This window comes from Macaca mulatta, chromosome 1, assembly GCF_049350105.2.
Source record: "Macaca mulatta isolate MMU2019108-1 chromosome 1, T2T-MMU8v2.0, whole genome shotgun sequence".
Taxonomy (NCBI): Eukaryota; Metazoa; Chordata; class Mammalia; order Primates; family Cercopithecidae; genus Macaca; species Macaca mulatta.
In genome coordinates, this window is record NC_133406.1 from 194,481,941 (window position 1) to 194,508,044 (window position 26,104).

A 26,104-nucleotide genomic window follows, 5' to 3' on the forward strand; every position below is an offset into this window, starting at 1 on the left:
CTGAGGGAAAATCAACCTTGCATTCCAAGGAGTCTAAAAAGGAGCAGCCAGAGATTTAGAACCAGGTAGTTTTTCTGTCATATAAAAAATTGTACTAGGTTGAAAGTAAGTCCTGAATTGAAACATCTAATTCCCTCTGTGATTGGTCTTTGTGTATGTACTTTTGTGTTTTATTACAACTTAAAAAGGTCTGATAAAATTCTGTTTTAAATTAGGTAGAATTTTGAAAGTACCTTTGTTTGACTACTTTTTCTGTTATGATATAATTCACATGCCGTATATCCACCTTTTAAAAGTGTTTTTAACCACATCAGTGGTTTTTAGTATAGTCGCATAGTTGTGCAACTATTACAACTGTCTTATTCCAGAACATTCTTATCACCCCAAAAGAAGTCCTGTAACTATTAAGAGTCACTGTTGGCTGGGTGGGGTGGCTCATGCCCATAATCCCAGCTCTGGGAGACTGAGGTGGGAGGATCAGTTGGGGCCAGGAGTTCAAGACCAGCTTGGGCAGTATAGCGAGACCCTGTCTCTACAAAAATTTTAAAAAAAAATTAGCTAAGCATGGTGTCGTGCGCCTGTAGTCCCAGCTACTTGGTAGGTCAATGTGAGAGGATCGCTTGAAGTCAGTAGTTTGAGGTTGTCAGCTATGATAGTGCCACTGCACTCCAGCCTGGGTGGGTGAGCAAGATCCTGTCTCAAAAAAAAGTCACTCCCTATTCTTCTTAGCCCCAGTCTGTGGCAACTGTTAATCTACTTTCTGTCTCTGTAAGTTTGCCTATTCTGCACATTTCATGGAAATGGAATGACATGGTATATGGCCTTTTGTGTTTGACTTCTTTCACTTAGCATAATGTTTTCAAGGTTTATTCAATTGTGGTATGTATCAGTACTTCATTCCTTTTTATGGCTAAACAATATTCCACTCTGAATATTTGTTTATCCATTCACCAGTTAATGGATATTTGGGTTGTTTCCACCTTTAGCTATTTTGAATAATGCTGCCATGAACATTCATTGCAAGTTTTTATGTGAACTTAGTTTTTAGTTCTGTTGCGTATACACCTAGGAGTAGAATTACTGGGTCATATTTACTTTCCTGACAGCAGTGTATTATGGTTTCACTTTTTCCACATCGTCACCAAGACTTGTTATATATCCTTTTGATTACAGCTATCCTAGTGGATGTGAGGTAGTATGTCACTGTGGTTTTGATTTGCATTTTCCTAATGGCTGATGATGCTGAGTATCTTTTTTATGTGCTTGTTGGAATGGAATTGTTTTTTTAATTTCATTTTTGGATTGTTCATTGCTAGTGTGTAGAAATACTCTTGATTTTTGTATATTCATCTTGTATTCTGCAACCTTGTTGAACTCTTTTATTAGCTTTAGTAGTTTTTTGAGTATTTCTTATGATTGAGTATGCAAATAGAGATCGTCATTTTCCTTTTCTCTCTCTGGATGCCTTTTATTTATTTTACTTCCCTAATAGCCCTGGCTAGAATCTTTTTTTTTTTTTTTTTTTTTTTTTAATTTTTTTTGAGATGGAGTTTCGCTCTTGTTGCCCTGGCTGGAGTGCAATGGTGTGATCTCGGCTCACTGCAGCCTTCACCTCCTGGGTTCAAGTGAGTCTTCTGCCTCAGCCTCTCGAGTAGCTGGGACTACAGGTGTGTGCCACCATGCCCAGCTCATTTTTGTATTTTTAGTAGAGACAGGGTTTCACCGTGTTGGCCGGGATGGTCTTGAACTCCTGACCTCAGGTGATCCACCTGCCTCGGCCTCCCAAAGTGCTGGGATTACAGGCGTGAGCCACCATGCCCAGCCCCTAGCTAGAATATTAATTACAGTGTTGAATAGACATGGTAAGAGCAGACATCCTTGTGCTGTTTTTGATTGTAGGGGAAAACATTCAGTTTGTCACCATGAATTATGATGCTAGCTGTGGGTTTTCTGTAGATACTCTTTATCAGGTGAGGAATTCCCTTTAATCCTAGTTTTTGAGTATTTTTATCATAAGTAGGTGTTTAATTTTTGAATTATATATTTTTTTGGAGGCAGGGTCTCACAATGTTGACCAGGCTGGTCTTGAACTCTTGGCCTCAAGGTATCCTCTCGCCGTGACCTCCCAAAGTACTAGGATTATAGATGTGAGCTACTGCACCTGGTAGGGTGTTTAATTTTGTCACATGATTTTTCTGCATCTGTTGAGATGATTATGCTGGTCTTTGTCCTTTATTCTGTTAATACGGTGTGTTACCTTGATTGATTTTTGTTTGTTGAGCCAATCTTGCATTCCTGGAAACAAATCTCACTTGGTCATGATATATAATCCTGTTTATATGTTGCTGGAGTTGGTTTGCTAGTATTTTGTTGAGGATTTTTGTGTCTGTGTTCATAAGGGATATTGGCCTGTAGGTTTTTCCTTTTGTTTTGTTTTGTTTTTTGTTTTTTTCTTTTTCTGGTTTTGGTATCAGGGGAATATTGGCCTCACAGAATGAGTTGAGAAGTTCCCTGAATACTCATCTGATCCTAGTTTTCTTCAGTTTTGTTATTGACTTCTTCTTCTTCTTTTTTTTTTTTTTTTAAAGACAGAGTCTCACTCTGTTGCCCAGGATGGAGTGCAGTGACGTGATCTGCGCTCACTGCAACCTCTGCCTCCCAGGTTCAAGTGATCTTCCCACCTTAGCCTTCCAAGTAGCTGGGATTACACCGTGTTGGCCAGGCTGCTCTCTTGACTGTTGACCTCAAGTGATCTGCCTACCTGTCTCCCTAAGTGATTACAGACGTGAGCCACTGCACCTGGCCAGTTTTATTACTGCCTTCTAAAAATATATTAATGCTATTTTTTTGTTCTGGTTATTCTTTTTAAGAACACACAGAAATACTTTGTTAGATTCTAATTTAATGTAGCTTACCAGTGAGGAATGACTTATGGCACCCAGCAGAATATTAATGAAATTTCTGGTATTTCAGTGAAATCTGCCTAGTATACTGTCTTTCAGATGACTGAATATAAAAGTCCATAAAAATTAGAGATGAGAGAGACTATGGTGATATAATCAACCATTTTACAGATAAATAAAACAGATTGTTCAAAGTTACTCTGCTAGGTTACCTGACAGCCAGGAGATTTTACTTTGGTGGTTTTTACTCACCAATGATTAGTAGTGTGTGAAAAGGATAGGTTTTTTTTAAAAAAAGATTTAATTTCATCTGTGTGTTTGTGAGCAATGCTAAGAAACAAATATAGTATTTATTTGAATGAAATAAATGTAAAACTTATGCATGCCCACTCATTCTGTACTCCAGCTGGAGAAGCCCTAGAACATATATTTAATCCATTGTGTCGGGCGCAGTGGCTCACGCCTGCAATCCCAGTGCTTTAGGAGGCCGAGGCAGGAGGATGATTTGAGTCCAGGAGTTTGAGACCATCCTGGGTAACATAGCGAGACCTTGTCTCCATAAAAATAAAAATATATGTATAATTCATTGCTATCAGGAGGAAATTTATTATTATTATCAACAGCATTTGGGGAAGTCTTCAAAGCAATTAACTTTAACTGAAGAAACTACTTACCCAAATTATATCATATGAGTGGGTGGTATCAAAATGAAATCTTGAAGAAACTGTCTCCAACTTGGAAAGAGGTATAGAGGGAGAATCACATTAATGTATCAACCTAATATATCAACCTAAATGTGTCAACCTTTAACTTTTAATTAATTGTTTTCCCTTCTAATTGTTTTTTTACTTCTGCTTTTAAGTTCAGGGGTACGTGTGCAGGATGTGCATTTTTGTTACATAAGTAAACATGTGCCAGGGTGATTTGCTACACAGATCATCCCATCACCTAGGTATTAAGCCCAGCATCCATTAGCTATTCCACCTGATGCTCTCTCTCCCCCGACCACCCCCCAACAGGCCCCAGTTTGTGGTGTTCCCTGCCATGTGTCCATGTGTTCTCATCATGTAGTTCCCACTTATAAGTGAGGATATGCAGTGTTTGGTTTTCTGTTCCTGCGATCCTCCTGCCTCGGCCTCTCAAAGTTAGTTTGCTGAGGATAATGGCTTCTAACTCCATCCATGTCCCTGCAAAGGACATTATCTTGTTCCTTTTTATGGCTGCATAGTATTCCATGCTGTGTATATACCATATTTTCTTTATCCAGTCTATCATGGATTGGGCATTTAGGTTGATTTTGTGCCTTTGCTATTGTGAATAGTGCTGCAATGAACATACACATGCATGTATCTTAATAATAGTATGATTTGTATTCTTTTTGGTGTATACCCAGTAATGAGATTACTGGGTCAAATAGTATTTCTGCCTTTAGGTCTTTGAGGAATCGCCACCCTCTAGTTGTTGAAGTAATTGTTTATTTTGATTGTGAAACAGTTTTTTAAAATGTGTTTTCAGAGAGAAATGAGTACTATAATTTTATGAAAATATCATATGTGTCTCGAAAAATAAAATCATCCTTCAATTTTGCTGAGCCAAGAAACTCAACTAAAACTACCTGCTGGAAATGGCACAGTTTTCTGTCTCAGCGTCAGTAACATACAATCCAAATTCTATGTTGTGATTGACTGTTGTACCGTTTTCATTCAGAGATTAGTTTTGCCAACAATGTCTGATTTGGGATTGGGATTTAGCTCACAAAGCAGTTGGTTGTTGGGGCATAGGAAGGGGTTAGTGTTACTAATGAGCACACTACAGAGAAATCATTCCGCTGGGGAAAAATAGCATTTGTCCATGCATGAGCAAAGTTGTTCTGTAATTCAATGCTGGATGCCAAATAGTCAGTGAAGTTTGGATTTGGATGTGGCAGCTTACGGATGCTGGGGGGAAATTTTGTATAATCATTGTCTTTTAAAATGAACTTGATAAAAGCTGTCAGTTTTTTCCCTTTTAGAAAGATGAAATGTTTTTTGTCTTTTCTCTCTCCTCCTGTTTCCATAATTTTATTTTTAGGCTTTCAAAAAGTTGAAGATTTAATTAAAATAAATGTTTTCCCCTTGGTTAGCTTGATTAACTAGTCTTTTTTTCCTAAGCATTATTCTGCACCTAAGATTATATGCTAACATCCAAGATAGTTCTAATTCTCTTCATCTTTTGTTCCTCTAAAATGAAATAGATTTGTGAATTTTAGGAAATATGTATTATGAAATTATTTTGTTTTATTTTGTAGTTTGAACCTTTTATAATATCTAGTTATCACAAATAGATATCTTTGGGATTTTTTTCTTGTTTCTTGGTTCTTTAACAGATAGTCAGAATTTATTATCTGATGGAATATTTTAGGTTTGTTTTGTGTCTTTGATAACATTGTTCATTTTCGACACTTTTTTTTGTTTTTTTTTGAGACAGGGTCTCACTCTGTTGCCCAGGTTGGAGTGCAGTGGTACAATCTTGGTTCACTGCAGCCTTGACTTCCTGGGCTCAGGTGATCCTCTCACCTCAGCTTCCCAAACAGCTGGGACTACAGGCACACACCACCATACCCGGCTGATTGCTGTATTTTTTTGTAGAGACAGTTTCTCCATGTGTTGCCCAGGCTGGTCTTTTTTTTTTTTTTTTTTTTTTTTTTTTTTTTTTTTTGAGACGGAGTCTCACTCTGTCACCCAGACTGGAGTGCAGTGGCATGATCTTGGCTCACTGCAAACTCTGCCTCCTGGGTTCAAGCGATTCTCCTGCCTCAGCCTCTCAAATAGCTGGGATTACAGGCACCTGCCACAACGCTCGGCTAATTTGCCTAGGCTGGTCTTAACCTCCTGGAGTCAAGTGATCTGCCCACCTCAGCCTCCCAAAGTGCTAGGATTACATGCATGAGCCACCACACCTGGCTGACAACATTTAACAGAATAATTTATGTTCTTAGTATTTAAATGCCCTCAATACTATATAGCAAAGATTTATGTGACTGAACCGTTTTTCTTAAACTGAGCATTTTCATGTCAAAGATATGTGTAGGAGATCGCATTTACTATTTGGAAGGTAAATATTAAGAATTTTTTGGAAAGCAAATGTGAGAAGTTGACAAAGAGAAGGAGATATTAGGGGGCATTGCAAATCCCTTACAGTATTTCTTTTCAGCTGATTGACCAAAATATAGCTTAAATGAGTTAACTGCAAAACAGAAACATGAATTAGTAATAGTGTCTAGTTCTTCCTAATGAAACTTAAAGGCAGATTCTGATCTGCTAGCTTATGATCTCTAGTTATACTAAACTACCAGTACCAGCTAATTAAGCTGGGAGTTCTGGGGACTTTTTCCTAACACAAGAATAATACTTTTATGTTTGCCATTTTTGGTTCTACATATGTTACTTAGGGCTGGTTCAGGGAGGTAGAATATGATGTTTGAAATAGCTTGTAGTGAAGAATGGGAGGGAGGTAAATTTAGGGTAAGATTTTTGGATTGTTTTGAGGGTCCACTTATGGTTGGAGACCATTATTAGTGAAACCAATTGAAGATGATGTAACTTTTTTCCTCTTTATTAGCCTAGAGAGAGAGAGCAGAAAAAGCATGAAAACGGATTGAGCTATGGTCGGGGTCTTGCCAGACAGGTACAGTGGGAGGATAAGAGAGCAAAAGAGACGATAGTATTAGTTGAGAGAGAGGGATAATGAAGACCAGTATGGGATAGAAAGAAAGTACTAAGTTTGAGGAATTAGAGGTCTTACTGAGGTGAAAGAACAGTGGTAGCATTGCTGTAAATTGGAGGTCTCATTGAGGTGAAAGAACTGGGATTACTGGAGTAAGTGGTAAAGATGTAGAGAGAGGGCCAAGTGTGGTGGCTGACTCCTGTAATCCCAGCACTTTGAGAGGGCAAGGTGGGCGGATCACGAGTTCAGGAGATCGAGACCAGCCTGTCTAACACGGTGAAATCCCGTCTCTACTAAAAATACAAAAAATTAGCTGGGTGTGGTGGCCCGTGCCTGTAGTACCAGCTAACTCGGGAGGCTGAGGCAAAATCGCTTCAACCTGGGAGGCGGAGGTTGGCAGTGAGTCGAGATAGCACTACTGCACTCCAGCCTGGGCGACAGAGCGAGACTCCGTCTCAAAAAAAAAAAAAAAAAGTAGAGAGGTCAAGGAGTACCTTTGTGGGGTTAGGAATGTGGTTCTCATTCTAGTTTTATATCAGAATTACCAATTGCCTTTTTAAAAAAACATAGTTACCCAGGTCTCATTCTGGATCAATGGAATCAGAATCTGTAGGCCGTTGGGCTAAGGCATCTTCATTTAAGATGTTATACATACAGCTGATTAAAAAAATACTCTAAAATTTACATACAGTAAAGTTTATACTCTTTGGTGTACAGTTCTTTGAGTTTTGACAAATGCATAGTGGTGCCTTTTATCAGGATAGGGTGGACAGGAACAGGTGAGGAAATGCGGTGGGCCCTCCCTATTCACAGATTCTGCATTCTCGAATTGAAATAACAAACAACTGTGGATACAGGGTGTGTGTGAAAAAACCAATAAAATTAACAATATAACAACAAAAATAATACAAATAAAAATACAGTATAACAATTCTTTACATAGCATTTACATTGTATTAGATACAAGTAATCTAGAGATGACTTAAAGTATATAGGAGGATGTGCATAAGCTGTATGCAAATACTGTGTCATTTTATAAAATGGACTTGAGTATCCTTGGATTTTGGTAACTGCAGGGATCCTGGAACTAATCCTATGAGGATACTGAGGTATGATTGTATGTATTTGGTTTTGAATACCCTCAAATTTGCTTGTTGCACTAAAGCTGCAGCCATAGAATTCAGAAGAGTGGAGATTATTACAATGAATTAATATTTTCTATATCATTTCCTTAAGTCTAGATCTGGAATTGACATATTTTTTCTGTAAAGAGCCATATAGTAAATACTTTAGGCTTTGCAGGCCACAAATGATCTTTCGTGTGTGTGTGTGTGTGTGTGTGTGTGTGTGTGTGTTTATAACCATTTAAAAATGTAAAACCGGGCCAGGCGTGGTGGCTCATACGTGTAATCCCAGCGCTTTGGGAGGCCAAGGCAGGTGGATCACTTAAGTCAGGAGTTCAAGACCAGCCTGGCCAACATGGGGAAACCCTGTCTTTACTACAAATACAGAAATTAGCTGGGTGTGATAGCCCGTGCCTGTAGTCCCAGCTGCTCGAGAGGCTGAGGCAGGAGAATCTCTTGAATCTGGGAGGTGGAGGTTGCAGTAAGCCGAGATTGTACCACTGCACTCCAGTCTGGGTAACAGAGTGAGACTCTGTCTCAAAAAAAAAAAAAAAAAAAAAAAAAAAGTAAAAACGCTGGTCACAGTGGTGCACGCCTTTAGTTCCACAGCTACTCAGGAGGGTGAGGCAAGAAGATGACTTGAACCCAGGAGTTTGAGACCAGCCTGGGCAACATAGTGAGACCCTCATCTCAAAATAATAAAAAAAGTAAAAACTATTTTTTGCGCCTTGGAAAACAGGCAGAGGGCCATAGTTTGCTAACCCCAGGCAAATCATCAATACCACAATAAATCAAGCTCTCTGATTTGTAGTATTTGCTGATTTCCAAAATATAAATACTCCCACTGTGGCTGATTTCAATCTACTAGTGTGACTGACATACTGAATGCAGAATTTGAAAGAAATCCTCAGTAGCACACAGTATTTCCATTATATAAATACAATAGATGTTTCTTAAAAGCATAAATACAGTATTAATGAAGTAATGAGGTTTAAGCATTTTTAAACTTTATTTTTAATATAATTTAATTGTGAACTTATATGATTTAGTATTTAATAATGACTGTGTAGAGGCTGGGCACGGTGGCTCACACCTGTAATCCCAACACTTTGGGAGGCCAAGGCAGGCGGATCATGAGGTCAGGAGTTCGACACCAGCCTGACCAGTATGGTGAAACCCTGTCTTTACTAAAAATACAAAAAAAACTAGCCAGGCATGGTGGCATGTGCCTGTAGTTCCAGCTACCCGGGAGGCTGAGGGAGGAGAATCGCCTGAACCTAGGAGGTGGAGGTTGCAGTGAGCTGAGATTGCACCACTGCACTCCATCCTGGGCAATAGAGGGAGACTCCATCTCAAAAAAAAAAAGTGTATAGAATAGCAGCTTGCAAAATTCCTGAAAATACAACAATCAGCTCTCACTAGCCTGTACAAGTTGGATTCAACATAGCATGGAACTTAAGGCTCAGACAGGTGAGATAATTTACCAAGTCTAGTTTAAGTGGTAGAATCAGAAGAAACGCTAGGTTTCTTTTGATTTTTATCTTAAAGCAATATGGGTTTATAGTTTAAAAAGTCAAAAAGTACTACAAGGTTTATAGTACAAAATCATCAGTTGCCTGTCCTACCCTCTCTTCTGCCACTTTCTAGCCCCCAGGGGCAACACTTAACTCTTCTGGCCTTTTCTTCTGGTGTTTACCTCCCTATTTTTTGTAATATGGTAATACTGCTATTTATAATTTTTCACCTTTTGATGTCATTTATTCCTTCTAAGAAAGATAGCGATTTACTTCTCTTATTCTCTTGTGCCATACACTGTTTCCTTCTATGCATTTTCCAGTGTATTTATATCACAATTATAACTTTCTTAAATTATCTTCCAATATTTACACTATTATTACGTGCAGTGTTCACAGCTAAGCCATTAGTATATTATGATTGCATCCTTTCTTTTTTTTTTTTTTTTTTGAGACGGAGTCTCACTCTGTCGCCTAGGCTGGAGTGCAGTGGCGCGATCTTGGTTCAGTGCAACCTCCACCTCCTGGGTTCAAGCTATTCTCCTGCCTCAGCCTCCCAAGTAGCTGGGACTACAGGTGCATGGCACCGTATTTGGCTAATTTTTTATACATTTTTAGTAGAGATGGGGTTTCACCATATTGGCCAGACTGGTCTCGAACTCCTGACCTTGTGATCTACCTGCCTCGGCCTCTCAAAGTGCTGGGATTACAGGTGTGAGCCACCATACCTGGCCACATTTCCTTTTTTTTATATATATAAATTTAAAGACAGAATTGTATGATTCTGACAGAACCGTATGACCGAACCATAAAATTCATCACAGTATGGTTAAACATCAGATAATTTACTATTTCCATTCTTTTCTTAAACATACCCTCTAAACTGCCCTTCATCTTCCTGTTTGAATTCTAACTGTTTTCAGCTGTCATCCTGGTACTGCATTCAGCATTATGCTGGGCATTGCCATTGCTTCTCTCCGGTGTTGGCATCCATTTTCCTGCATTTTATACCACCTGCTTTCCTAGTTTATTTCTTCATTTTGGTGGAGCACATCATTCAGTAGCTTCCTAAGAAGGGTTGCTGAGAGATGAATTGGTTGAGATCTTGTATATCTGAAAATATCTATTCTACCATCATGTGTAATTGATAATTTGGCAGGATATATCATTCTAGCTTGAAAAAATCATTTTCCCTCAGATTTGGAAGGTTTATCTTCAGTGTTGCTAGTCTCCAGTGTTGTTGAGCAACCCAAAGACATTCTTTAGTCCTTTGTGACTTTTTTTTTTTTTTGGTCCTTGTGATAGATTTTAGGACCTTCTCTTTTCCCCCCAGTGTTGTGAAATTCCACAGGGGTGTATCTTGATGTGGATCTTTTTCATTCATTATGTGGCATACTCTGTGGGCATTTTTATTCAGGAAATGTGTGTCCTTCAGTTCTTAAAATTTTTTTCTTATTTTAAAGATTTCTCTTCCTGCTTTCTGGAACTTCTGTTAGTTTGATGCTGGATCTTCTGAGTTGATCCTCTGATTCTCTTATCTTTCCCCTATTTTTTCATTACTTTCTCTTTTTGTTCCACTTCCTGGGAGATTTCAGCTTTACCTGCCAGATTGTGAACTGACTTAAAAAATTTTCTATAATAATTTTAATATATAAAGGCTTTTGTTCTTTGAATGTTACTTTAGTATAGATCTTGTTTGTCTTTCATAGATGCAGTCTTTCCTTTTATATATCTGAGATATGCTGTTTTTGTGTGTCTGTGAAGTTTTTTTTCCCTTGAATTCTCTGGTTACTCCCAAGTTTCTTCTTGTTTTGGTCTTCTTTAATGTAATGGCTTTCCTCAAATGTCTGGTGTTTTTTTAAATTTTAAGTTGTGGTAAATATATGTACATGTAATTTATCATTTTAACCATTTGATCTATTTCTTTTAAAGTATTTATTTATTTACTTTAGAGATGGGATCTTGCTCTGTTGCCCAGGCTGGTCTCGAACTCTTGGGCTCAAGCAATACACCTGCCTTGGCTTCCCAGAATGCTGAGACTGTAGGCGTGAGCCATCACACTCAGCTGTTTTTAACCATTTTAAAATGTTTAAATTCTGTGGCTTTAAGTACATTCATACTGTTGTGCAACCATCACCACCATCCACCTCCAGAACTTTTTCATCTTCCTCAGCTGAAACTCTGTACCCATTAAATACTAACTTCCATTCCATCCTCCCCTCAGCCCTTGGTCAATAGCATTCTACTTTCTGTCTCTACGGATTTGACACTTTAGTAGCCTCATGTAAGAAGAATCATAATACTTGTCTTTTTGTGACTTGCTTATTTCACTTAGCGTAATATTTTCAATGTTCATCCATGTTGAAGCTCCATGTGAGTGGGCAGGAACTTGTTAACTGGAGGCCTTCACTGAGAAGTGATAAGATGATGAATACCTGCTAGGTGTGGTGGCTCACACCTGTACTCCCAGCAGTTTGGGAAGCCAAGGCAGGAAGATCATTTGAGCCCAGGAATTCGAGACCACCCTTGGCAATACAGTGAGACCCCGTCTCTACCTATTCTCAGCTGAGCTTGGTGTTCCCTGAGTCCAGAGCCTTTCTTTTCTTTTCTTTTCTTTTTTTTTTTTTTAAACATTCTAAAACACAGCACTGAGCATGCTGTATCTTTCTTTTTTATTATTATTATGCTTTAAGTTCTAGGGTACATGTGCATGTGCAGGTTTGTTACATATGTATACATGTGCCATGTTGGTGTGCTGCACCCATCAACTTGTCATTTACATTAGGTATATCTCCTAATGCTATCCCTCCCCCATCCCCCCACCCCACAACAGGCCCCAGTGTATGATGTTCCCCACCCTGTGTCCAAGTGTTCTCATTATTCAGTTCCCACCTATGAGTGAGAACATGCGGTGTTTGGTTTTCTGTTCTTGCGATAGTTTGCTCAGAATGATGGTTTATGTCCTTTGTAGGGACATGGATGAAGAGTCCAGAGCCTTTCTAATTGTTTCTCTGTACTGGTGAGTTGACAGGCAACCTTTGTCTAGGGTGGAGGAGGGGTAGTTGCCTGGTTGCTTGGGCAGGTGGGGAAGAGAATTGAGGACTTAACTGCTCTTTCTATAGATTGTCAGCCAACTCTTCTGTTTCTGGCCACATGACTCAATCCTCCCTTCAGAGATGCATTGTGCTTCCAATTCCTGGCCTTCCCAGAGTATAGTGGTGTGAATCAGGTTGCTTTTTTTTTTTTTTTTTTTGTTAAGACAGAGTCTCACTTTGTTGCCTAGACTGGAGTGTAATGGCACGATCTCGGCTCACTGTAACCTCTGCCTCCCAGGGTCAGGTGATTCTCCTGCCTCAGCCTCCCAAGTAACTGGGATTACAGGTGCCCGCCACCACACTCAGCTAATTTTTGTATTTTTAGTAGAGACAGGGTTTCACCATGTTGGCCAGGCTGGTCTCAAACTCCTGACCTCAGGTGATCCACCTGCCTCAACCTCCCAAAGTGCAGGGATTATGAGTTGGAGTGCAGTGGCCATTTACATGTGTGATCATAGCACACTGTGGGTTTGAACTGGCTTCAAGCAATCCTCCCATCTCAGCCTCCAAGTAGCTGGGACTATAGGTGCACACCACTGCACCTGGCACCATTTTTGTGTTAAAACATATAAAACATACACAATATACATACATACATACATACAGTGTTCTCTGCTGTTCCTGGTCCCTATTGTATTCACTATTAACAGTTTGTGTGTTCTTCATATGTTTCTGTGCATATATATCCATATGCACACATACACACACACTTAAAACACCTATATGTCTATATGTTTCTTCATATAGCTATGTATTAAAACTGAATTGAAAATATCTTTCTGCATTGCTAATATTTAAAAACTTGTAATATAGGCCAGGCATGAGTGGCCCATGCCTATAATCCCAGCACTTTGGGAGGCCAAGGCGGAAGGATTACTTGAGGCCAGGAGATCGAGACCAGCTTGGGTAACGTAATGAGACGCTGTCTCACAATTTAAAAAAAAACCCCAAACTTGTAATATAGTTTCTAAAAATGGAAAGATAAATATTTTTCATTGTCTGCTAGATAGAAATAGAAGTGCTATATATTTTATGGATACTCATTTCAGAAGGTATTTGGTTAGGTGCACTTAACTTATCACTCAGCATTGCAGTGCTCACCTCATGCAAGAACTACTTTGTCAAGGAGTTGAAAAGATGACTAGTGTATCCTAATCAGTTTTTCCCTCAAGATAGTCCTTTTGAACTACTTAAAAGCTTAATGATTTGGAATTATTTTACCTTTATTTATAATATCACAAGATAAATATAAATCTGCTTATCTTAATGCAATTAGGAGGTTATTATGAGATAAATTTTTATTCACATTTGCCCAGTATATTCTACAATCTACATGGGAGTGTGGGGAACAACTCTCAGAGAAGGCAAAACATTTTTTTTTTTTAATGTGATGCTTATTTTATTTATTTATTTATTTTTCCTTTTTTTCTTTATTTTTTTATTATTATTATTATTATACTTTAAGTTCTAGGGTACATGTGCATAACGGGCAGGTTTGTTACATATGTATACTTGTGCCATGTTGGTGTGCTGCACCCATCAACTTGTCAGCACCCATCAACTCGTCATTTACATCAGGTATAACTCCCAATGAAAGGCGAAACATTTAGATTGAAGATTCAGTTTAGTTTGATAGAGCTACATTTGAGTGTATTCACAATTTTAGGAACAATGAATTATCTTGAAATTTATCCTTTGGATTATAAAGTCCATATGTATGGAGACTATATATATCTAATCTAGTTCATTGCTATGTTCACAGCTTCTGGAACATAGGAGGTGTTCAGTACATATTTGCCTATGTCTGTGTGGAGTGATGATAGATAGTAGGAATGTAGAAATAGGCCAGTATTGCATTCAGTTCAGACCTTATGATTGTATTCTTTTAGCAACCTCATGTAGCAACTGCCTTTATAAAAATTTCATTCTTCTTACATTTCTGTAGTTGAGAACAGCAAGATACAAGGAGGCAGCCCTCTGTAATAGATGTGAAATGGTCATTACATGTTTGTTGGTGGTAGAGCTATCTGTGAACTATCATTATCCATAAATAGCAGCTTCCTCATGCAGTCTGGTCAACTCAACTCATCTCAATATAGAGCTCCTCCAGTGAAGGGATGTAGAAAAGTCTCCATAACTCCATTTGAAGGTGATTAGAATGTAACCCACCTGCTGATACAATGAAGCACATTGGTTCTTGGGCTCTGTTGATCATGTACTCAAATCACTAAGGACTAGATTTGAGAAGCTTAGTGTTTGACCTTAAAGTTTCCCTAGAGGGGATCAATTACTCCTTTTGCTGGGTTTCCATTACAATTTGCTTTTTACTGCATTCTGATGAGTATTATAGTTAGGTGTTTCTGTGTGTCATTCTCTCTGGATTTGTTCTTTTGAGTGCAGGGAACACCTTATCTTTGTACCTTTTCATACTATAGTGCAGTGCTTTGTATAGCACAAGTTTACACTGTTAATCCTTGTGTTAAGTAAGTAGAAGAATTATAAGTTTTGCTAAGTTATAGTTCAAACTGTAGCTACTTTTATAATTCACATAAAATCCTTTTCAAACAAGATGGTTATTTAGCTACTTCGAAAAAAAGTGTGGATTATAGCAAATCCACCCCCATCTAGTAATTTCAGAAGTCTGATATTTATTTATTTTAAAACAGCTTTATTGATATATAATTCACATGCCAGGCAGTTTACCCACATTGTATAATTCAGTGATTTTTTAGTATCTTCACAAAGTTGTACAACCATCATGATAGTCAATTTTGGAATATTTTCATTACCCTGAAAGAAATCCTTCATATAGCAGTCACTCCCTATTTCCCCCTTTACTCCCCAGTCCTAGCCAACCATTGATCTACTTTCTATCTCTATAGATTTGCCTATGGACAATGGGATTGTATAATATTTGGCCTTTCATGACAGGCTTCTTTCACTCAGCAAAATGTTTTCAGATTCGTCCATGTTGTAATATATCAGTACCTCATTCCTTTCTATTGCCGAATAATCTGTTGTATGGACATATACCTCATTTTATTTATCTGTTCATCTGTTGATAGATATTTGGGTTGTTTTCCATTTTTGGGCCATTATAAATAATGCTACTATGAACATTCCTGTACAAGTTCTTGTGTAGATACACGTTTCTTTTTTCTTGGGTATATGTAAGAGTGAAATTGCTGGGCAACTCTGCATTTAGCCTTTTGAGGAAGCCAGACTGTTTTCCAAGCAGCTGCATCATTTTACATTCCCACCAGCAGTCTATGAGTATTTCAATTTCTCCACATCCTCACCAACACTTGTTATTATCTGTCTTTTTGATTATAGTCATCCTAGTGGGTGTGAAGTGGTATTTCACTGTGGTTTTGATTTGCATTTCTCTGTTGGCTGATTATGTTCAGTATCTTTTCATGTGCTTATTGGCTACTTGTTTGTCTTTTGGAGAAATATATATTCAGATCCTTTGCCCATATTTAATTGGGTCATTTGTCTTTTATTGAATTAAAAGAGGTCTTTTATGTATTCTAGATACACATACAAAAATATATTTACAGATACAATTACAAATATTTACAAAAATATATTTTATCAGTTCTACTTACAAAAACATTCTCCCATCCTGTAGGTTGTCTCTTCACTTTCTTGATGATGTCCTTTGGAGTACAGAAGTTTTTAATTTTGATGCAGTTGATCTATTTTTTTCTTGTTTGTTATTTTCAGTGTCATATTTAAGAAACCATTACCTAATATAAAGTCACAAATATTTAAGCCTATTTTTTCTTGTAAGAATTTTATGGTTTTAGGTCTTGACATTTAGGTCTTTGATCCATTTTTAGTTAATTTTGGTGTGAGGCAGGGATCCAACTTCATTCTTTTTGCATGTGGATATCCACTTGTTCCAGAACAATTTGTTAAAAAGACTGTTCTTTCCCTCATTGAATTATCTTGACACCATTGAGACACCCATGTTGAAAATCAGTTGACTAAGGGACTTTATTTATTTATTTATTTTTGAGACAGAGTCTCACTCTGTCTCCCAGGCTGGAGTGCAGTGGTGCAATCTCGGCTCACTGCAACCTCTGCCTCCGGGGTTCTAGCAATTCTCCTGCTTCAGCCTCCCGAGTAGCTGGGATTACAGGTGTGCACCACCATGCCCAGCTAATATTTGTATTTTTAGTAGAGATGGGGTTTCATCATGTTGGCCAGACTGGTCTCGAACTCCTGACCTAAGTTGATCTGCCTGCCTCCGCCTCTCAAAGTGCTTGGATTACAGGTGTGAGCCACTACACCCGGCCAACTAAGGGACTTCTGTTTGGGGGAAAATATTCACATTGTTCTCCTTCCCCCCAAGATTGCTTACAATTTTTTGATTAAATTAAGAAAAAAGAAACAATCTCAAAAAAGTTACAAGTACAGTTCAAAGAACGTAATTTTTTTGAATCATTTGAGAGTAAGTTGTCAGCATGATGCCATATGATGACCATGTTTGTGTGTATTTCCCACAAACAAGAACATTTTCCTACAGAAGCGCAATATAACCATCAAAATCAGAAAACTAACATTGCTATATTACTACTATGGTCATACTCAGATCCCATTCAAGTTTTGCCCATTGTCCCAGTGTTGTCCTTAATAGCAAAAAAGATCCAGTCCAGAATTACACATTGCATTTAATTGTCAGGATTCTTTAGTCGTCTTCTTCAATCTGAAACATTTCCTCAGTCTTTCCTTGACCCTCATGACCTGTACATTGTTGAAGATTACAGGTCAGTTATTTTGTAGAATGCCCCTCAGTCATGGTTTGTCTGATGTTTCTTTATGATTAGATTCAGTTTATGCGTATTTGGCAGGGATGTCACAGAAGTGATGTTATATCCTTCCTAGTGCATTGTATTGGGGCCCACAGTTTCCCCATTATTTCTAATATTAACCTTGATTCTTGATTAAGATGGTATTTGCCAGGCTTTTTCACTATTATTGTTTTTCCTTTTGCAATTAGGATTTTGTGGGACAGTATATTGAGATAATAGTAATCTTGGTCCTCATCGATCTTTGTTTCTTTTATTTATTTATTTATATCTGCATGGACACATATATTCCTATTTTGTTTAATGAGTTATATTTCTTTACTATTATTATTTGTATTGATAGGCCAGCTGTTCCAGATTTGGTCAGTGAGAGCCAGCCCCTTCAGGCTCACCATTTTGTTCTTTTAACATAGCCTCTCCCATTCTTTGAGCACTTCCTTCCTTTTTGGCACAAGATGATGTTCAGGCTCGTTTGGTACTTGCTCTATTCTGTCCCTGGAATCAGCCATTTCTTCAAAGAGCCCTGGTTCCTTTTAGTAGAGAATGGTATTAGAAAGCAAGGTCAAGGTGCTCAGTGTACATATTGGGGTGTTGTTGCCCCCAGGACCTCTCAGGGCAGCAGTCCCCAACCTTTTTGGCACCAGGGACCGGTTTCATTGCTGGGGTGGGGTCGGGGTGGGGGTATTGGTTTCAGGATGAAACTGTACCACCTCAGATCATCAGGCATTAGTTCGATTTTCAAAAGAACTCGATTTTCAAAAGGTTCGATTACAACCTCGATTCTCGCATGTGCAGTTCACAGTAGGGTTTGTGCTTCTATGAGAATCTAATGCTGAAGCTCAGGCAGTAATGCTCGCTCGCCCACTGCTCACTTCCTGCTGTGTGGCCCTTTTCCTGATAGGCCATGGACCAGTGCCAGTCCGCGGCCCGGGGGTTAGGGAATCTCTGTCTCAGGGAACAGAGCTAGGGAATATATGTATGCTGTGTACAGACATTTACATATTTATGTTTATATACATTGAAATTCATGAGTTGATATCAGTAGCTGTAATTCCAGTCCAAAATAAGAGGCTTCATTCTATTACAGTTGAGCAAATTATTAATAACATACCCATCATTTCATAGTTACCCTTTTTTGTTTTTGGTAGTAAGAATACCTAAAATTTACTCACTTGGCAGATTACCAGTATATAATACAATATTATTAACTATAATTCTCATGTTGTACGTTGGTCACTTAGTGGCTTTTGGACTGAGTTGTTTGGAAAGGGGTTGCATGTTGGCTTTTGAGAGATGATGAAGTTGTACAGACTTAGAAGTCGGTGTTTCGTAAGAAGGAAAAAACCAAATATCTTGACATTTTCACTTTTTAGGCAATCAAAAGGATTCCTTCTGTTGCTAACATTTAACATAAAATAATACTCAATTTGATTGATAATTATTAGAATCTTAATATACCTTGGTTAGTGAGCTGCTTCAGAGGAAATTAGAAAACAAAAAATAATTTACATCTACAGAGTAATATTCATTTCTCTTCTAGCTCTTCCACCAAAGCCACCTAAGCCAATGACTTCAGCAGTTACAAATGGAATGAAGGACAGTTCTGTTTCTCTTCAGGATGCAGAATGGTACTGGGGGGATATTTCAAGGTAACTAGAATGCTACTGTAATTGAATGCAGTTTTTTAAAAAGTCATTTTTGAGAATTAGTAGGTAAAGTAAACCATTTTAAGCCAGGCATGGTGGCTTACGCCTATAATCCCAGCAACTCAGGAGGGTGAGACTGAAGAAGCACGTGATACCAGGAGTTCAAGGCTATAAAGAGCACTCTGTTGCACTCTAGCCTGGGCAACAGAGTAAGACCCCCCAAATCTTTTTTTTTTTTTTTTTTTGAGACGGAGTCTTGCTCTGTCGCCCAGGCTGGAGTGCAGTGGCGCGATCTCCGCTCATTGCAAGCTCGGCCGCCTCCCGGGTTCATGCCATTCTCCTGCCTCAGCCTCCCTGGAAGCTGGGACTACAGGCGCCTGCCACCACGCCCGGCTAATTTTTTTGTATTTTTAGTAGAGACGGGGTTTCACCGTGTTCGCCAGGATGGTCTTGATCTCCTGACCTCGTGATCCGCCCGTCTTGGCCTCCCAAAGTGCTGGGATTACAGGCGTGAGCCACTGCTCCCGGCCCCGACCCCCCAAATCTAAAAAAAAAAAAAAGTATTGTAGTGCCCTACTAATTTTTATTTAAAGATTACCATTTTAGGCCAGGTACGGTGGCTCACACCTATAATCCTAGCACTTTGGGAGGCTGAGGCGGGTGGATTGCCTGAGCTCAGGAGTTCGAGACCAGCTTGGGCAACATGGTGAAACCCTGTCTCTACTAAAATACAGAAAATTAGCCGAGCATGTTGGCATGCGCCTGTAATCCCAGCTACTTGGGAGGTTGAGGCAGGAGAATTCCTAGAACCTGGGAGGTGGAGGTTGCAGTAAGCTGAGATAGTACCACTGCACTCCAGCCTGGGTGACAGAGTGAGACACTATCTCGAAAAAAAACAGAAAAAATGCTCATGTAAAAAATTTTGTGTGGGAACATTTCATAAATGTCTTAACACTTTTCTTCCCATGAAAAAATGACAAGAAAATCTTCATTATTTATTTATTTTGAGATGGAGTCTCACTCTGTTGCCCAGGCTGGAGTGCAGTGGCATGATCTCAGCTTACTGCAACTTCCGCCTGCTGGATTCAAGTGATTCTCCTGCCTCAGCCTCCTGAGTAGCTGGGATTATAGTCATGTGTCACTATGCCCTGCTAATTTTTGTATTTTTAGTAGAGACAAGGATTCACCATGTTGGCCAGGCTGTTCTCGAACTCCTGACCTATGGTGATCCACCTGCCTTGGCCTCACAAAGTGCTGGGATTACAGGTGTCAGCCACTGTGCCTGGCTGAAAATCTTTAAATTATGAGTGTGATTATTACTTCTAATACTATATATATTGAGGATGGATTTCTAAATAAGTGACACTTAGACATTTAGGATAGTTACATGTGTTTTAGAATTAAAAATATTTGTGGGTACTTACATTTCTGTACCTTTCTTTCTCTAAGCCAGTGATTCCAAAGTCTTTGCATGCACAAAAATCAATTGAGGTGGAGCCCAGGAATCTGCATTTAACAGCTTCCCTGGGTGAATTTGATGCAGTCTCTTTACACACCCCAATTTGATAAACAGGACTCTAGGACAGATTTGTTTTCTGGGTAAAGTGTGGTTTTAGATAATTTTGAACTCAAAGAGGGAATTATATACATTTAATTTGAATATTGTATTTTCTTATTAAATTTTTTTCTTGTTAAACTTTGCTTTAATGGGTCTCAGATGTATTTTCTTTTTAAAGGCTTATCCATTTCTGTCAAATCAGTTTCCAGGTTGATGCTGTATTCCTCAACACACTTATCTATCCCTTTCTCTTCTCTGTTCTCTTCCTCTACCAAAATGGTATTTATTTAATTTTTTTTTACTCTTACGGTTTCAACTGTTTTAAGAGTATATTTGCATTGTTGTGCAGCCATCATCACCATCCATCTCCAGAACTTTTTTATTTTCCCTAACTGAAATTCTGTACCCATTAAACAATAACCTTCCATTCTTCCCTCCTTCAGCTCATGGCAACCACCATTCTGCTTTCTGTCTTATGAATTCAGTTCTAGGTACTTTGCATAAGTGTAATCATATAATAATTGTCCTTTTGTGACTGGCTTATTTCACTTTCTTCATACATCTTCAAGGTTCATTCATGTTGTAGCATGTGTCAGAATTTCATTCCTTATTTATTTATTTATTTTTTTGAGACAGAGTCTCGCTCTGTCGCCCGGGCTGGAGTGCAGTGGTGTGATCTCAGCTCATTGCAAGCTCCGCCTCCCGGGTTTACGCCATTCTCCTGCCTCAGCCTCCTGTGTAGCTGGGACTCCAGGCGCCCGCCACCACACCCTGCTAGTTTTTTGTATTTTTCAGTAGAGACGGGGTTTCACCGTGTTAGCCAGGATGGTCTCGATCTCCTGACCTCGTGATCCGCCCGTCTTGGCCTCCCAAAGTGCTGGGATTACAGGCTTGAGCCACCGCGTCCGGCCTCATTCCTTCTTAAGGCTAATATCTTATTATATGTGTATGCTATATATTGTTTTAATCCATTCTGTCCATTTAATCCAATCTGGACATTTGGATTGTTTCTAACTTACAGCTGTTGTAAATAATGCTGCAGTTAATATTAGTGCACACATATCTCAGTCCTTGCTTTCAGTTATTTTGGGTATATATCCAGTAGTGGAATGGAATTGCCAGGTCATATGGTAAGTAATTCTGTGTTTAATTTTTTGAAGAGGACTTAATGCATTTCATTAAAATTTTTTTTTTTTTTTTTTTTTTTTTTTGAGATAGATTCTCATTCAGTCTCCTAGGCTAGAGTGCAATGGTGCAATCTCAGCCCACTGCAACCTCTGCCTCCCGGGTTCAAGTGATTCTCCTGTCTCAGCCTCCCAAGTAGCTGGGACTATAGGCGCTTGCTCGGCCACCACGTCTGGCTAATTTTGTATTTTTAGTAGATACAGGGTTTCATCATGTTGGCCAGGTTGGTCTCGAACTCATGACCTCAAGTGACCTCTCTGCTTCAGCCTCCTAAAATGCTGAGATTATAGGCATGAGCCACTGCACCCAGCCATTTTATTTTAAAATTGATTAGAATATTTCTATTTTAATATTGTACAATAAAACAGTCTATTATTTTTTATTTTAAGATCACATGGTTCTAATATGATTCAAGGGTCTTTTATGCCCTGCCATTTCCTTTAAGTGTTCCTTAAATTCCTACACAGAAGGAATTTGTTATCGGGACAAATTTAAACTAGGAGAAAATCCTATTGAAAGGTTATGAACTTAGTGAATTTTCCCCCTTCTGTTCAGAAACAGCTGCCACTGTTGCTTAAATATAACCTTCTAAACAGCCGCTGTTTTTTTCCTGAAACTTTACAAGTTCAGACCTGCCTAAGGAAGCCCTAGAGGCTTGATGAAAACAGTATCTGTTATACACATTTGAAATCTGGAAGAGTTTAAAAATCAAATAGCTCTTCTGTAGATTGCTTACCACCAAAAATCAAAACAGAAAGAGCATATTTAATGCAGGGAAGAACTAAATGACCTCTAAAGGGCTCCATTATTCTATAACCTACTGTCGAAGCAGCCTTAGTAGTAACATGTAAAGACAACCAGTGTTGACATTTTTTCATTTTTCTTATAATTCTGTTCTTCAGGGAGGAGGTAAATGACAAATTGCGGGATATGCCAGATGGGACCTTCTTGGTCCGAGATGCCTCAACAAAAATGCAGGGAGATTATACTTTGACTTTGCGGTAAGTACTTTTCAGTCTTTTGGCTAGTGCTCTACTGATGTTATTTTTATTCTGGGTATACAGATATTTCTGTATTTAAATCTTTATACAATTTTTCATATTTTCATTTATGTACATAATTTCCAGTCTGGCTAATTCTTTTTTCTATATATTAAGTATTTAAACATTTTGTATAAAAATGGCAACTTAAAAAAATGTAGAAAGTAAATGAAAAGGCTAAAATCCCAAAATGTAAGGGAGTAAGAAGCATACAGTTGACCTTATAAAGTACGTAGATGTCATGGGCATATGGGCATATTCTTTTTTTTTTTTTTTTTTTTTTTTGAGACGGCGTCTCGCTCTGTCTCCCAAACTGGAGTGTAGAGGCATGATCTCCGCTCACTGCAAACTCCGCCTCCTGGGTTCACGCCATTCTCCTGCTTCAGCCTCCCCAGCAGCTGGGACTACAGGCGCATGCCGCCACGCCCGGCTGATTTTTTTGCATTTTTTTTTAGTAGCGACAGGGTTTCACCGTGTTAGCCAGGATGGTCTCGATCTCCTGACCTTGTGATCCGCCTGCCTGGGCATCCCAAAGTGCTGGGATTACAGGCGTGAGCCACCGCATCCGGCCGTCACGGGCATAGTCTAAGGGTAAAAATGAATCTATCATTCGAATAACCCTTTTATCTTCCTTAATGCAGACTTTAGAAAGCAGAACTCAACATAATTTTGGTTGATGAGGATATGTTGAAGATAAAGCAGTTCCCAGCCTGTATCATGCTTTCCATATGGGCATATTAGCATCTTTTAAGTGATGGATGTATGACTTTTTATATTTGCACATTTTTTTTTTTTTTTGAGGTGGAGTCTCGCTTTGTTGCCCAGGCTGGAGTACGGTGGCACAATCTCGGCTCACTGCAAGCTCCACCTCCCGGGTTCATGCCATTCTCCTGCCTTAGCTTCCTGAGTAGCTGGGACTACAGGCGCCCGCCACTACGCCTGGCTAATTTTTTGTATTTTTAGTAGAGACGGGGTTTCACTGTGTTAGCCAGGATGGTCTCGATCTCCTGACCTCATGATCCACCCGCCTCGGCCTCCCAAAGTGCTGAGATTACAGGCGTGAGCCACTGCGCCCAGCCTATATTTGCACATATTTTTAAAAGGTTAAGAAAACTGCATAAGAAATTTCCACATTTAATTTTAATAATTAAAGTAGCCCAATTACAATAAAGCCTTATGATTTTTTAAAAAAGGAACTATTTAACAAAAAGAAAATAACAGTTAACAATAACATTTACTGACTTTCTTGTACTAAGCCCTTTACATGCATTATATCATTTATTCTTCACAACAACCTTATGAGGTAGGTATTATTACTATTCCCATTTTATAGATGAGGTAACTAAGGGTTAACATGGTTAAGGAACTTGCCTAAAGTCTCATAGTTAGAAAGTGGTAGAGGAAGAGTTTAAATCCAGATTCATCTGGCTGTTTGCTGCCTTTCCAGCCTAATATCTTTAGAAAAAATAATGCTATATTTTATGCAAATATGGCATAAATTTGGAGGCACTATTTTAGTTTCTGGTAAAGAGCTAAAGAAATTAATACCTTTGCACCTGAATTGTGCTGACTAATCAGTGTTCTACAATAATTCATTGAACACAAATATTCCTCTACTCCAGTCAGGCTTCCGTCTCCACCACTCCATGGAGACTCCTAAACCAGTGGCCACTTTTCTCTTCTTACCTTACTTGACCTCTTAGCAGCATTAGTCATAGACACTTCTTAGAAGCAGTTTATTGTTTTGGCTGTTAAGACATCACACCTTCCTGATTTTCTTCCTAACTTTAAGCTGTTTTGCTCAATATCTAAATGTTAAGTGTTCCAGGGCTCAGACTTGGGCCTCCTTTTCTTCTCTGTATTCATTCTCTTAAGGCGAGCTTGTCTGTCCCATCGCCTTAATATATGTGATGATTAATTTTAGGTGTCAATTTGGCTGGATTAAGGAATACCTAGAGAACTGGTAAAGCATTATTTTGGATGTGTCTATGAGGATATTTCCTGAGCAGATTAGCATTTGAGTCAGTGGATTGAGTAAGGAAGATCGCCCCTCAATGTGAGTAAGCACCATCCAATTGGCTGAGGATAGAACAAAAAGAAAGAAAAAAGAATTTTACCTCTCTCTGTCTTGGAGCTAGAGCACACTCTTATTCTGTCCTTGGAAATCAGAACTCCAGCCTTTGGACTCCAGGATGTATACCAATACTCCCTACCCCCTATGGCCTTCCATCTTGGACTGAGAGTTAACACCATTGGTTTCCTGGGTTCTGAGGCTTGAGGACTTGGACTGAGCCACACTACTGGCATCCCAGCTTGCAGATGGCCTGTAATGGGACTTCTCAGCCTCCATAATCATGTGAGCCAGTTCCCCTGATAAATCCCCTCATATTTATCTTTCTCTCTCTCCTATTGGTTCTGTCTCTCTGGAGAACTCTGATTAACACAGATTTGGTACCAGGAATGATTCTAGTTTTTTTTTTTTTTGGAGACAGGTTCTTGCTCTTTCTCCCTGGCTGGAGTGCAGTAGCATGATCATGGCTCACTGCAGCCTTAACCTCCCAGGCCTAAGTGATCCTCCTACCTCAGCCTCATGAGTAGCTGGGACCAAAGGTGCATGCCACCACACCCAGCTAATTTTTGTGTTTTTTATTTTTTATAGAATCGAGTCTCCATGTGTTGCCCAGGCTGGTCTCAAAACTCCTGGGCTCAAGCAGTCCTCCTGCCTCAACCTTCCAATGCTGGGATTACAGGTGTGAGCCACTGCGCCCAGCCTGAGGAAGATAATTTTAAGGATGAGTTTCCTTAATTAGTTTTGGGGTTCCCAGAATTGGCTCTCTAATTTGATGAGACTTAAAAATGCTAAGGACCCTACTTCTAATAAATAGTACAGAGAGCACTGATAGTCCATAGTGTGAACTGTTTATATAGAGATATGCAAAAAATCTACACTTGATACTTCTAATTTACCACCTGTAAGAGCCAAGGAACTTGGCAACCCTGTATTTGATACTGTCAAACATTTGTAGAAAACCAAGGTTTTCTAATGTTGCCAGACAAAGTGATGAAAGAAAAGGGTGAGCTCAGGGTTTTGATTTCCTGGCCCCAGCTCTGCCATAAATAGCCCAAGAACTTCTAAGTATGCCCTAAGTCAGAGTCTTCTCTTCTGTTTCCACAGGTCTGAAATTGCAAAAAATCAAACACATGCTCTCATCATGTGATTAGCTGAATTACAATCAAAGTTGAAATCTCAGCCTTGTAAGGTGTCTGCTGTTAAAATGAGAGCATTGGTTGGGAAAGAATGGAATTCTATACATTTGGATGGGGATGTGTGGGAAGACCCTGATGAGGTTGGGGACATTGAGCTCCTAAATTCTGATGAGTCTTGTTTGCCAGTAGAAATGGCCTCCCTCCCCCAGTAACAGCATCCCCCTTACACTGGCCTTTCCACCTTTGTCTGAGGGGATTGACTTTGCATTGCTTGAGGAAACTGTAATGACCTTCCTGGAGGCAACTGCTAAGC

The 26,104-nt window shown here is 39.1% G+C and overlaps 1 protein-coding gene across 14 annotated transcripts in view; it reads left to right on the forward strand.

The window, feature by feature from the left end:
• Positions 1-26,104, forward strand: part of PIK3R3 (phosphoinositide-3-kinase regulatory subunit 3) — a 138,314-nt gene that overhangs the window by 76,553 nt on the left and 35,657 nt on the right. For 12 of the 14 annotated variants that reach the window (XM_077981228.1, XM_015138431.3, XM_077981576.1 and 9 more), the window contains 2 exon segments: positions 18,696-18,804; positions 22,447-22,545. The exons of 1 other annotated variant lie outside the window; for it this stretch is intronic. In XM_077981228.1, coding sequence (XP_077837354.1) covers positions 18,722-18,804; positions 22,447-22,545 — 182 coding nt within the window. In that variant the 5' untranslated portion in view covers positions 18,696-18,721. 14 annotated transcript variants of the gene reach the window in all.